At 46.7% G+C, this 14,678-nt stretch overlaps 1 protein-coding gene across 1 annotated transcript in view; it reads left to right on the forward strand.

Annotated features, from left to right (window-relative positions):
- Positions 1-14,678, forward strand: part of RNF152 (ring finger protein 152) — a 64,975-nt gene that overhangs the window by 40,495 nt on the left and 9,802 nt on the right. The window contains exon 2 of the mRNA XM_010854819.1: positions 14,384-14,678. Coding sequence (XP_010853121.1) covers positions 14,529-14,678 — 150 coding nt within the window. The 5' untranslated portion in view covers positions 14,384-14,528. The remainder of the gene's footprint in view (positions 1-14,383) is intronic.

Here is a 14,678-nt window from a genome sequence, read left to right on the forward strand (position 1 = left end):
TTTCAGCAGCACCATGCCCCCCACCCATTGCATTTCAGCAGAGCCACGCTCCTCACCCATTGCATTTCAGCAGCACCATGCCCCCCACCCATTGCATTTCAGCAGCGCCACGCTCCTCACCCATTGCATTTCAGCAGCACCATGCTCCCCACTCGCTGCATTCCAGCAGAGCCATGCTCCTCAAAGTTGCTACCTCCATTCAGTGGTCTGAACCAGAAACTGGGCATCTTTCGCTCGTCCCTCCTTCGCTCTCTCCCTTGCTCTCCTCTCGCACTGTACTGCTATCCTGTCTCCAAGTCCTCTTCATTCGCTCTTCCCTTTTCTTCCATCCCCACAGCTTTCATTCCAGCCTTGCCCATCCTTTTCTTTCAGCTGAACTCCTGCCAATTCATCCCCACCGCTGGGAAGCTTAAACACACACACACACACACACACACACACACACACACACACACACACACACAGTGGAATAGTACTCAGCCATAAAAAGGACGAATTCTGAAACTTGCTTTAATTTAACTTGGATGGACCTTGAACACATGCTTAGTGAAACAGACCAGACCCAAAGACAAGCATTACCTGATTCCCCTTACGTGAGGTCCTACCTAGATAGGTAGTTCCTTGGAACAAAATGCAGAAGAGAGGCTCCCAGGCACTTGGGGAATAGGAAGGTAGGGAGTTCCTGTTTAATGGCTATAGGGTTTCTATTTGGGATAATGAACAAGTTCTGGAAATATATCATGGAGATGAATCACTTCTATGAATGTACTCAATCTTATGAATGTACTTCATGCTATATTCTTTAAACTAGCTCAACATAATAATAATGCAGTTATGGTTGGGAAACCTCTCTCCCTGAAGCTGAAGCTCCAATACTTTGGCCACCTTATGGGAAGAGCTGACTCATTTGAAAAGACTCTGATGGGGAAAGACTGAAGGCAGGAGAAGAGGATGACAGAGGATGAGATGGTTGGATGGCATCACCGACTCAATGGACATGAGTTTGAGTAAGCTCCGGGAGTTGGTGATGGACAGGGAGGCCTGGCGTGCTGCAGTCCATGGGGTTGCAGAGTCGGACACAACTGAGCGACTGGATAACAACTCTCCTATGAAGTCTTCACAAGCCCCCTCACCTCCCAGATAAAATCCAGGCTCTGTGTAGGAGGAAGGAGGGCCCCCTGCCCCCGACCCCGCTCCCCCGTCTCGGCCCTGCCTCCGTGGGGTCTGTGTCGCTGCCTGCGTCTCGCCGCCCGGTGACCTCGCGTCTCCCCGAGGGGACAGGTGCTCAGTCGTTAGGACCGGGAGAGGAAGTGGCCTCGGCTCGGGGCCCAGCTGTTTCCTCCTGTCGTGCTTCAGAACCGTGTGGCCAAGGTCGTGTCTTACCCCCGCTTCGTCATCCGCTTCTCCGCTGAGCTGGGAGCCCGGGGTGGGTGGTTAGCTAGCGCTGCCCCCAGCCCGCCGCCCTGCGCAGGCCCCGCCTTCTCTTGAGCGCCTCCCGGGACGCGGTCACACCAGCTGCGGGCACCGAGGGCTTGTCGGGTGCTGGCAGAGCTCATTCTGGACGGCCGGTGGGCTGTCCCCGTCCCCTCTTACAGGAGTCCTGGAGCTGCGTGCTGGCACCCAGGCGCTGGCCCCGTTCCTATCCACCCCCATCTGCCCCGCGTGGAACTCTGCCTCTTGCCTACGCTGTGTCCTCAGCTTGGAGTCGAGATGCTGTCTTTTCCTGCATCCCAGACGGACAGGGGCTCCTTCTCCGTGTCTACCCGATCCCCTACCCCGCCCGCCTTAAGCCCAGGTCACATGGTCCTGTAGCTAGAAGCATGGCTTCTTTGCAAGGATGAGCCCCGTGTTTTTCCTTTTCCACCCCGCAAACGGAGAGCAGTGCCTCTTACTCCATACGTGTTTGAATGCATGCGTTTATAGCAGTGCTTGTCACTAGGGTTTTCTCTGTGAAGTTGAATAAACACCTTGTTTTCAGAAATCATGGTCCTGGGACAATCTGAAAGTACCCTCAAAATATCGCTACTTTCCCCTAAGTCAAAACCCACAGGTAGTGCTTTAAATACACAAACAGATTCAAAGATAGAAAGCAGAGCAGTGACTTTAGGGGCTGGAGGTCCGGGTGGGGGTAGGAGGGACAGGCTGGGTGAGGGCAAGGGCCGCTTTGGGTGGTGGAATAGCTTGATTGGCACAGTGGTTTCACAGCTTCTCACTGCTCAGAACTCATTGAACTGTACTCTTAAAACATGTGCATTTTATCACTGATAAATTTTACCTCAAAGTGACTTAAAAATATCAGAAAGCAAGAGGAAAAATCTTTTGGGTTTATCGTTTGGTTTGGAAAGATGAATTAGTGATTGATAGCCTTTGGTTGCAGCAGCGTTCAATATCTAGTTTAGGGGTTTGTACGTTTTTCTTTTTTTTCTTACCTTGCCTAAATGGAAAATCAACGCTCATTGAGTTACTGCAGCTGGAAGTAAGAAAAAGCAGAAGTAATGAACAGACTGACAGCTGACTCCCTGTGGCGCTTAATTTTAGTACTGATGCCTTTAGGAATTCTTTGAAACTTCAGTTTGAGGCTTAATTCATGCGATGAATCATCGATATTGAGGGTAGGTAGGGAGACTGAAGCAATAAACACTCTCTGCTCAAAGAAAATCATCTCGTGAATGGTTTTTGAATAGACTTATTTAAAGTGACGGCCATAAAGCCCACCAGGTTTTTAATATGCCATCCTTTTTTCAAATGTTTAATATAGAATGTTCTCCAGGTAACTTGAAGCAACTCTGAAGAAATAAAGGAATTCAAAATAGAGGGGATATATGTATACATTATGGGGCTTCCCTGGTGGCTCAGTGGTCAAGAGTCTGCCTGTAATACACAGGGCTGCAGATTCCATCCCTGGGTGGAGAAGATCCCCTGGAGGAGGGCATGGCAACCCACTCCAGCATTCTGGCCTGGAGAATCCCAAGGACGGAGGAGCCTGGCGGGCTACAGTCCATGGGGTCACAAAGAGTTGGACACGCCTGAGACGACGCAGCACGCATGTATACATACAGCTGTTCGCGTTTCTGTGCAACGGAAGCTAACACAACATCACAAAGCAGCTGTGAGTGTGCGTGTGTCAGTCACTAAGTCGTGTCCGACTCTTTGCGACCTCATCGACTGTAGCCCACCAGGCTCCTCTGTTCATGGGATTTTCTGGGCGAGAACACTGGAGTGGGCTGCCTTTCCTTTCTGCAGGGGACCTTCCCCACCCAGCGACTGAACCTTTGTCTCCTGCGTCGCCCGCATTGCAGGCACGTTCTTTACCACTAAGCTGCCTGGAAAGCAATTATACTCCAATAAAAATTAATTAAAAAAGAACTATACCTATTAAATTTTTATCATGTGTGAAAATGGGAGAGTCTTAACAATTACATGGTTTTTAAAAAATTGAGCCAAGACTTTCTTGCCCCGTATCTCCTTCCAGCCTTCAGAGGCCTCAGATGAATGGCTCTCTCATCGTAAATCACACATGTTCTATCTCACTTTGAAGGGATGCCCATGTATTTGGGAAATGTATCCAAAAGTTGAACCATCAGAAGATGCTTCTGTATAGGGCTAGGATTCACCTTGCCAAGTTTAAATTTGTTGAGCTACTGCAGGACGATGCCGATGAAAAACAAGCATTGTATCCAAAGTTCAGACCATCAGGAGGCATTATTGTGGCCTTTGTGAAGTTCCATCAGATGGAGGGTTGTCTTTAGTCTGGAGCTGTCATAAGGAATTCTAGAACCATCACTTATTTGATGAAGCAGTAGAACCATGTATTTCAGTGTGAAGAATGTTTGGAGCCCTAACTGTAAGTTCTCACTAATGGTCTTAGTGAATATTTACTGTTGGTGGGCCCTACAGGTGTTGGCCATTGCCAGTGTTCTTTGCTCAGCTCTTTCCTCCTATTGTCTGGGAATAGTCATTTAAAAGGACAATGCACTTGTAAAGCTGATACTCCCTTAATGTCTTCCTCAAATAATTATGAAAATATTTTGCATTCTGTGGCTTGACAGAAAACTCAGGTGAGATAGCTCATGTTAGAGCAATAAGCTGATTTGAGGATGGGTGTCTCCGGAGTAATATACTGAATTCAGGGATTAAGGGCAGAGCTGACGAGAAACGATGTAGGCCTGAGGTCAGCAGATGACGTCCTGTTGGCCGGATCCCATCTGTGGCCTGTTTCTGTAAAGGGAGTCTTATTGGAACGCAGCCTCAGCTGCTCTTTGACGTTCGATCTGACTGTTTTGACACTTTGATGGCAGAGCTGAATATTTGCAAAAAAGCCTGCATGAACCCCAAAGCCTAAAAGACGCCTCATTTGCCCTACAGAGGAAGGTTGTGGGCCCTGAAGTAGATGACATATCCTGGGAAAACATTAAAAAAACAAATTGCCTCAAGGTTTCAATTTGTGCTGGAATTTGTGGTTTGGTAAGAAATAGGCGTGGGGATGTGCGTGTGTGATTCGTTTTAAGAAAATGCAGATATTTACATCGGCTGTTGTCGGGGCCTTCAGAGGTTCTCTGTCCCCTGCACGTGAAGAGCAGGGGCCGTGGGGGCCCTTGGCAGAGAGAGGCCTGCACTCTCCAAGGCGCTTGCCCCTCTGACAGCCCCTCAATCCTTAACACACAGTCTTGGCCCTCAAGCCATTTGCCCCGAAGGTGACTTAATGTGCTTCCTTGGCACTGGGCTATCTTTAGATTTCGCCTTGCGATACCACCTTAAACTCCGGCATCTCTTGAGCCTTGTGAGCTCAGAGCCGCCTTTGCTATCTGAGATAATGCTGGCGCGGGTCGGATGGGGTGCTTAATCAAATAAAGAATATTTCTGTGTCCTTCTCTCTGACTCTTACTCCCCGGTGTCTGGAGTCAAAAGAATAGTGGGCCAGCTTAGATTCCTTGGGCTCCGATATCCTCTCTGCCCCTAACAGGCAATGATAGCTCTTTGCTTAGCCGTTCTGTCTAAGCCCTGTGCACGATCAACTGAATTTGTATGATCACTTGGAGAAGAGTCTCCCTCTAGTGCTGTGTCGACCCTTCCCCTTGGCTTTGGTTCCCAGCTCCTTCAGCTCTCCTCAGATTCTAGGAGTTGAAGTAACTGACCTTTTCCCCTCTGCTCTACCTGTCTGTCTCATGGCATCTTTTATCATTGCATCTCTCCAGGGAGCCTGGGGATCCACGGACAGTCCTTTATATCTCTTCTCTATCTTTGTGACCATCTGCACCTTTCTTTCTTCACCATCCTTGGGTGATCAGAGCAAGTGAAGGTGCAACTGTATGTCTGAAGCCAGTGTTAACCTTGGCTTCTGTATGAGCCAGACAGGTATGCAGGCATCTCCTCAGGGGACAGTTGGAACCTCACCCTCACCTGGTAGCAAGCTTGGATAACAGGGATATCTTGCTTGAGCTGAGATGGTTATTGATCAGATATAAAATAGTTATTCCTTTGATTATTGCTACAAATCAAAGTTGTGGCTGTTTTCTGTTAGGGTGTTAGCTCTGTTTATACTCATTCATTAAATTCAAGGCATAAAGGAAGAAGCTTCTTTTTTAAAAAACGTTTTATTTTATATTGGGAATATAGGCGATTAACAATGTCGTGACAGTTTCAGGTGGACAACAGAGTGACTCAGCCATACATCTACCTGGATCCATTCTCCCCAAGACCCCTCCTATCCAGGCTGCCGCGTAAAAGTGAGCAGAGTTCCCTATACCGTACAGTAGGGAAGAAGCTTCCAGCGGTTCCTGTTTATTTTAGACGCCCACTGCAGATGGCATTTTAGATGTCTCGTGTATACGTGCATGAGATCCCTGACAGTTAATATGCATAGATGATCTGTCAGGTATAATGAGAGTGACTGTAGAACACGCAGCCTGACAGCTCTGTCATTTGCTGAAAACCCACGTGTGGTTAGCAGTTACTCAGGTCAAGGAACTCTCTTCACTAGAAGGGACTCGAGGGTCCATCGAGTCCAGTGTCCTTGGAGGAGAGGACCTTGCACTCACCGAAAGGTGACTTGCTTCAGGTAACCCATCTACTTAAGGGCAGAACTGGAGCTAAACGCTTTCTCTCCCGATTCCTAATAGTAGTGATTGTCTGATAGATACTAAAGCAAACAAACCAACAAAGCCCAGTGCTTATTATCCTGAAATCTGGCTTTAATTCCTAAAAATGTCTTGATTCCAATATGCTTTGATTTTAAATGTTCATCACCAAGTTGTGGATGGGTCCGATTCATCCCTCTTTTCCCTACCGTGGCCTAAATGAAATGCTCCTGAGTAAATACATCTCTGGAGGCTGTGGTTCCGTTTCAGCTGCTTGGTTAGTTGCACTTTTGCAGCAGAAGCTTTGGCACATGGAGGGCGCGGCACCTAGGCTGTGGCCGTGCCCCTCGGGCTCGTGGTTACCCCGTTAGGCAGTGCTGGCCAGGCTAGTCCCATGGCTGTGTGGTGAGTCCCCAGGTGACCACTGCCTTCTGCTGGGTCTGCTGCTCTGCCCGTTTAGCCAGTGACCTCTGTCCTACCCGGCCTGCCTCTGCTACTGCGGCCAATCTGCCTCCAGCACTGGCACCATCCTTTGCCCCGTACCCCCTGGTCACTCAAGACTTGTTTTTTTGCCACACCACATTGTTTGTGAGATCAGAGTTCCCTGACCAGGGATTGAACCTGTGCCCCCTGAAGTGGAAGTTCAGAGTCTTAACCACTGAACCGCCAGGGACGTCCCTGCTCAAGACTTTGAATAACCATTCTTACTCTCCAGGTTTTCTGTATCATCAAATACTGCAAACCATGATGCTCATGGGAGAAAACAGGACAACTTTTTTTTTAAAGTTTGGGCTGATAGAATTCTCATTTGAGATTTGTTAGAGCCCTGGGATCTACTGCCTTCTCCATGAAGACAGACAGTTGTTACACAAATTGGACTTCACACGCATTAGGCAATTGTGTCCTGAAAGAGTTGCTCTCTGCTACCAGAGGAGCAAACGTCAGCCACACACCTGCCACCGCCAAGCCATTCCCATTCTTGCCATTAATCAGAGTGTTTGCCAAGATCCAGTATAACTAAATGGTCTTGCCAGTCAAAATGCCAGATTAAATGGAAGTGTAATTATTTTCTCTAATCTCATTTCAAATATTTACATTTTCTTGAATAAGTAAATGACCTGTATCAAAAAGACATGCTACTTTAAGACAGTAAGAAAAGCATACTGCGGGGTCCAGCCCCGGTGGATCCAGGGAATTCGAAGGGGAGATGGCATCGGAGATCAGGAAACAACAGCTTATTTAAATGTTAATTAAAGATATAAAGAGTGGTTAAATAAGGATAGCTCAGTGAGGAAGTTCAGTGGAGAAAAGAGGCTGAATAATTCAGCCAGAAGGTGAGAGAAAGAACGACATGGTAAGACCAAGTTTCGGTGAACAAGGCCCGCACTTTATTTTCCAAAGTAGTTTTTTATACCTTAAGTTATGCATAGAGGATAATGGGGGAAGGGGTAGAGTCATGCAGCAAGCCAGGCTTCCTTCCTGCAAACTTATCATATGATAAAGTTTAGGTGATTTGCATCATTTTCTGGCCCGGAGGCCTGTTAACATTTTAAGACCCTTTCTTCAGAAAACTTATTTTTCTCTAAAGGTGATTAGTCAGGCGCCACCCTCCAAAAGCATTAGATAAAGTTGCATTCCTACAGGGCAAAGGTGTGGTGGGCTACAACAAGAAAAAGAATTAACTCAAGGGTCCAAGGTTACAAATATTAAAGCTACTACTTGCATTCCTGAATGTAATCAGTACACTGCCAGGGACACAGTAGGTAAGGGATATGGAAACTTAGCAGCAAACATTGGCCCAACAAGTGAAAATCCCTTCACCAATACAATTTCTAATCAATCTTTTAACTGCTCAAAGGAATCTGTATTTAGACAGTTTAGAACATCTTATGTCTCTCACAGTTGGGAGGCTCTGAACAATCACATGTGGCCGGAAGAACCTATTCAGGAGAGAGATGGTGGTAGGGGACAGCCCCCCATAAAGTCAGAGGTGTAGGTGAGAGCACAAAGCAGTAAAGTAGGCAGACTGGTTTTGGGGGTAGATGCTTGAGAATTTCCAGGGGGACTCCTGAGGCTCTATCCCGCCTTTGCGAATGCCGAGCCTCCTTCCTCATGACCTTTGCCACGGGCGGAGTTCCTCACGCTGGCTCCCGGCAGCATACAGTGACTAGTTTAATCTCTGACCTTGAGGTTTTTTCAGTGCGACCACTGAATTTAAGATCCTCATGTGGACCGCAGATGGAACCATCAAGGCCAGTCAGATGTAATCCGTATCAGCTCATGTCACAGTGCTGGGGAGAGGCTTCATACTTGATGTCACGGTCGCAAACCTAAGTCACAGTGTACGAAGAATCGTGAAAGTGTAAGCAGGGAAAAACTGCCTGGATTGTAGCTGGCAGCTTCCGTATCCCAGAGTTTCATATTTGAGGGTTTTGTATCTGAGGATACAGAGGGCCAGCATCCTGCTGCTGCTGCTGCTGCTAAGCCGATTCAGTCATGTCTGACTCTGTGCGACCCCAGAGACGGCAGCCCACCAGGCTCCCTGTCCCTTGGATTCTCCAGGCAAGAGTACTGGAGTGGGGTGCCATTGCCTTCTCCGGGCCAGCATCCTAGGCCATTTTAAATAAGGAGCTTGAACATTCTTGGATTTTTTTTTTCTTCTTTCATTCTTGGATTTTGCGACTGAAGCGACTTAGCAGCAGAAGCAGCAGCAGAGGGGATTCTGGAACCAGTCCCCCACAGACACCGAGGGATGGATATATTTTATCAGCTTTTTTTATCCTTATGTGCCTGGACTTCTGAAAGCCACTAAACTATAAAAACTCAGTGTAGAAGACCACCCACTAAATTCATGGGAGCACTTGATCACACCCACACTTTAATAAAGATGCTCAAAATTATGTAGTTTTTTAACAAGAAGAAATTTTCTTTTGTGAAGATACACTGGTATCGTAAAGCACCGCATGTCGGTTGACCCTGAGCAACAAGGACGGTGTACACGCCGTCTGGTTCTGGCATTTTCCCTCCAAGTCACACCTTCCTCCGTTTATACGCATCCCAGTTTTTTAAGCGGTTTTAAAACCAGGGCATGAATTAGCTTTGAGTTCAATGATGATTCAGGGCCTTTCATTTGTATATTGTGCAATTGACATTATTTATGAGACTGTTTTTAAGTATTTTAAAATTAAGGCGTATACTTTTTTTTGTTAGCTGCTGTGTGCAACACACAGGGATCTAAGTTCCCTGACCGGGGATTGAACCTATGTCCCCTGTAGTGGAAGCTCAAAGCCCCAACCACGGGCTGCCAGGGAAGTGTAAAAACTACTGTTTTATGAAGATATGTTGACTATGAGTTGTATCTTGTAAAACATATTAGTTTGAGAAGGCCCTCCCTTAGCTGTTATTCCTCTTTTTGTGGTCTGTCTGGTTGGTTTCTATTTTATTTTTAACCTTTGCATTCTTTCAAAATAAACTGTAGTGACATTTAAGACTCATCCCAGCGTATTTCAGCTTGCACCTGTGCTCGTGCATTCTGCCCAAACACTCTCTCCTCTGGACTCTGAGTGTTTGCTTTGCGCGTCGCGTCTCGCTCCTGGAGGACGGTAACGGCCAAGACAGGCTGCCTGTGGTGCTCTCATGCTCGTGTCTTCTGTGCTCGACTGGGGATTTTGAGTTTCTTGTCTAGCTGATGTGGACCTTATTTTTTTATAGTTGACTCACATCTTTTGGGTTTATGAAAGGAAGAAAGGGAGATGAAAGAGAGAAAGAATGATTCATCTTTAGCTTTGGTCCAGAGCCTCATAAATCTTCTTCTCTTTACCTAACTAATCATCATCATTACTAATTATGAGACAGGAAATAAACTGGAATTCAGTTCGGGCTGGCTTCACATAGAGCAAATCAGCGTATAAATCAAGAGGCTGTCCTGTCATCAGAAAGACTTGAGGAGCTGAGCAGAGAGGGGAGGAACTGTTTCCCTCTGCTTTTGTGTTTGGCCTCTGTTTTAAGGCCTACTGTTGGATAAAGTTGGAAATTTTAACTTGGATATGTTGGAAATTGAGTCGTATAATCTAATCTTAAGGGAGCTCGACACCAATTAAGTGAATGTTACTTGGAACATAAATTCATGAATAAAGTGCATGTTGGTTTTGTTGAAAAACGGTCGTGTGGCAGGTCTTGGGGCAGAGCCAGGGGACTCCGAGCCTTCCTCCTCCCTGGGCTGTGGCTCACGGCTGCCCTTCAGGGGCCAGGAGTGCCCTGGGCAGATTGTGCCCACACCTGGCAGTGTCCAAGTTGGAAGGAAGGAGGCATTGGCACCAGGGCTCCCTTAGCCCTTCACTGCCTGGCCATGCCTGAACTCGCCCTTCAGCCACAAACCTTCAGCCGTGTGTGTGTGTGTGTGTGTGTGTGCGTGTGTGTGTATGTATCCTGGTGGCTCAGACTGTAAAGAATCTGCCTGCAATGCAGGACACCTAGTTTCAATCCCTAGGTCAGGAAGATCCCCTGGAGAAGGGAATAGCAACCAACTCCAGGATTCTTGCCTGGAGGATCCCATGAACAGAGGAGCCTGGTGGGCTACAGTCCATGGGGTCGCAGAGTAGGAATCGACTGAGCAACCGAGCACTCACACACTCCTCACAGTCTCAGGCTGCCTGGAACGTTGTCGTCTGAGGGACGTGCTGGGAGGGGTCCCTGGGTTTCCTCCCTCGCCACCCCTGTTCTTCCGTTCAGCCAGGCTTAACAATAAGTGCTCCCTAAGTGCCTGGCTGCGGTCTGCTGTGTCTGTCTCTGGTTGAGATCTCTTCTCTGGAGGTGCCATCTAGCTCTCTCAGGCCCGGTCCTGACTTTGCTCTGCAACATCAGACCCATGTTTTCAGCTTCCTTTTGATTCTTTAGCATCTTCCTGAGTGTCTGATTTCTTATACCGTCCCCACACCCCAGGACTCATTGTGTTTCTCTCCACCTTTCCTGTTTCTCTCGTGTCTGTTTCACCCTCCTCTCTCTCGGCCTTTGCCTCTTCCCCTTACAACCTCGTTGTCAACGTGGCCAGATCCCACCTGACTCCTGTACGAGCTGTCAGCACTTTTGATCTCTTCATCCTCATCACCACTGTTGACTTCAGACACACACACACATGCACACACTCCTTATCTCTTGTCTAATATTACAGTAGCTTCCCAGCAGTTCTTTCCAGTCTATTGACCGTGGCTCCCTGATGAATCCCGCGTCTTTGGCACTTGGGGCTGTCCACAGTTTGTGGTCTGGGGCCTGTGGCCTGGGCCTGGGTCCACTCACCTCTCCCCTCCCTGTGGGCTCTGCTCTCCCCAGCTGGACCTGCGGGAGGGTGTGTGCAGGTTCTGTGTGAATTTTGTTTCTTTAAAAGGCATCCAGGGACTTCCTGGTGGATCAGTGATTAAGACCTCGCCTTGCAATGCAGAGGGTGTGGGCTCGATGCCTGGTCAGGGAGCTCAGATCCACATGCCTCGCAGCCAAGAATCCAAAAACAGAAGCAATAAAGGCTTTAAAAAAATAAAAAGTCAAAGGTGTCTGTATCAAAGACCTACACTTCTAGCCTAAAACTGTGAAGCTCTTTCTTAGAGATGGCATCTGTAAGTTACTCTTGTGTTAGAGAAAACCTAGCCAGTGTCACAGCTAGAGTACAAAAGTAACTCTGTAATTAATTGTTCACCCCTTTTCCTTTGCTCATGCTGGTTTCTGAACTTGAAAGTAGCCTGCCCCTGATGTTACCTGTCTAAATCCTCTCCATAATCCAGACTTTTCACTGAGCCTCTTTGATTGCTCCATCCAGCTCCAGTAAGGCAAGCATCACTATATTTATAACTATTTAATTGCATAGCTGTTTAAGTACCTCTAGTCTGGGAGTTTCTTATGGGTGGTGACAATGTCTTTTGTTACAAAGGACAAAAATAACTACCATAATGCTTGACACATGGTAAATATTCAATGAGAATTTGAATGAATAAATGAATAGAAGAGAAAATACGTTCATGAGTTCATTCTTGCCTAACTTTAAATAGCTTAGGAGTGCTTTTTGGGTCTGATTCATCTTATTAATCTATCATGGCTAGTATTGTGTTTTTTGCATGATAGATACTCAGTAGATATTTATTTTTTTAATTTCTTGTTTCAGTTTTATTGAGGTATAATTGACAAAATAGATTGTAAGACATTTAAAATGGACGCTTTAAAGTACGGAAATAAGTATGCGTTGTGAAAGGACTCCCCACATCTCATTGATTAACACATCCATCATCTCACATCTTAATCTTTTTTTTTCTTTTGGTGAGAATATTTTAAGTTCTACACTTAGCAGATTTCAATTCTTCCGCAACTATTTCTTGAAGTAGTGGATAGATGAGCTGCTGCTCCTGCTGCTAAGTCGCTTCAGTCGTGTCTGACTCTGTGCGACCCCATAGAGGGCAGCCCACCAGGCTCCCCCATCCCTGGGATTCTCCAGGCAAGAACACTGGAGCGGGTTGCCATTTCCTTCTCCAATGCATGAAAGTGAAAAGTGAAAGTGAAGTCGCTCAGTCGTGTCCGACTCTTAGTGAGCCCATGGACTGCGGCCCACCAGGTTCCTCTGTCCATGGGATTTTCCTGGCAAGAGTACTGGAATGGGGTGCCACTGCATTTGATTGTAATATGCACCTTCTGAATGCTATGTTACTATATTTTATTTTCAATAATTTAAGTCCTCTTACTACAGCAAAACCAGTCCATCCTAAAGGAGATCAGTTCTGGGTATTCATTGGAGGAACTGATGTTGAAACTGAAACTCCAATACTTTGGCCACCTGATGCAGAGAGCTGACTCATTTGAAAAGACCCTGACGCTGGGAAAGATTGTGGGCAGGAGGAGAAGGGGACGACAGAGGATGAGATGGCCGGATGGCATCACCGATTCAATGGACACGAGTTTGGGTGGACTCTGGGAGTTGGTGATGGACAGGGAGGCCTGGCATGCTGTAGTCCATGGGGTCGAAAAAAGTCAGACACAACTGAGCGACTGATCTGATCTGAACTACAGCAAATATTTTAAAATGTTTCTCTTTTGATTGTCAGCATTAATTTTTATCAGTGATTATTTCTGACTTTAACCTTTTTCTACATTTTGATTTTGATCTTAAATCATAATCACCATGGAGGGGTGTAGTCATAATTTCACAAAGGAAATCAGAATGAAAAAGAAGGTTCTCTTTTTAAGAAAAATGTGAAGGAGGTTATCTATATTATTAGCTCCTGCTTCTGGGTGTAGGTGGCATTCTAGGACTAGCAATTATTTCTACAACAATGGTTGAACAGTTTTTTCCAGAGTCATCATGGTTCCATTCAGAACACATAATTCGGATGCTTTCAATAGGAAATGGTGTTGGGCAGCATTTATTAAAACATTTGATGGATTCCTTAAACTCCAGTTAAGTTGAACTAAGTTATCCTGCCTCCTGTCAATACCAGAAGGCTAACATTCTTCTTCTCCTCTTTTTTTTTTTTTTTGGGTGAAGGCTGTTTGCCAGTTTTCTTTGACAATAATACTTGATTATAATCAGTGAATTAATGATAATTGCTTTTGGTCCTGTTGATGCAGTCCCAAATAATCATGAAATTAAAAGAACTGACTGAAACATACTAGTGATCCTGTGTATTTTTGTGACCTAAAGATTCATTGTTGTTATTTGGCGGTTGTTTTGACTCTTTTGAAAGCCATTTGACAGAAATTGCCTTGGTTCAGGAGATTTGGTGGGAAAGATAACCAATACCTGTGTGTGCTTATTTGGTGGTACCATTTTAATAACCGGTGAGAGAGGAATAGTCCTAACCCACATCCATCCAGTGAGCTGGTTATGTGACGTACCTAGATTTGTAGAGGTGCCTGTATCTGGCAATGAGCACTTACAGGATGGTGAGCAGAGTCAGGAAAAGGTCAGAGGCGCACAGGAAAGAAATTTAGGAAATGCTAGAAGCTTATTGGAAATGAGAGAATTTCTGCAGTATGTTTAGAAGAACAGTTAAGAAGAACAATAAAACAGAAACAGCAGGCTCCCTCTGTAGAACATTTGGGGGGCATTGCATACCCTGTAGAGATACTTGTTTCTTTAGAAATAAGAAAAGTATTCGAGGAGAGGACTTGCTCACTCATTGTCCACTGGACATCCCAGGACTCTTCCAGTCTCAGGAGCGGGAAACTTGTACTCGTTTAACCCGACATCCAGACTTTCGAGCAGTGAAATACATCCATCTCGGCTTGCTGGAAGTAATTCACTTTGTGTGCGTTTTTGTCTCCTTCAGAAATGTGCGCGCCTGAGTATGCTGGAAGCCCGTGAGCGCCCCGACCCCCCGGCGACTGCGGCGAGGCCCTCCGGAGGAAGCGCGCTGAGCAGCGGACTCTGACTCGGGATCGGCCCGGCCCTGCCCTCGGCGCCCGGCGCTCGCCATGGAGACGCTCTCGCAGGACTCGCTGCTGGAGTGCCAGATCTGTTTCAATTACTACAGCCCCCGGCGGAGGCCCAAGCTGCTGGACTGCAGGCACACCTGCTGCTCCGTGTGCCTGCAGCAGATGCGGACGAGCCAGAAGGACGTGCGG

Source organism: Bison bison, unplaced genomic scaffold (genome assembly GCF_000754665.1).
Source record: "Bison bison bison isolate TAMUID 2011002044 unplaced genomic scaffold, Bison_UMD1.0 scf7180017864349, whole genome shotgun sequence".
NCBI classification, from domain to species: Eukaryota; Metazoa; Chordata; class Mammalia; order Artiodactyla; family Bovidae; genus Bison; species Bison bison.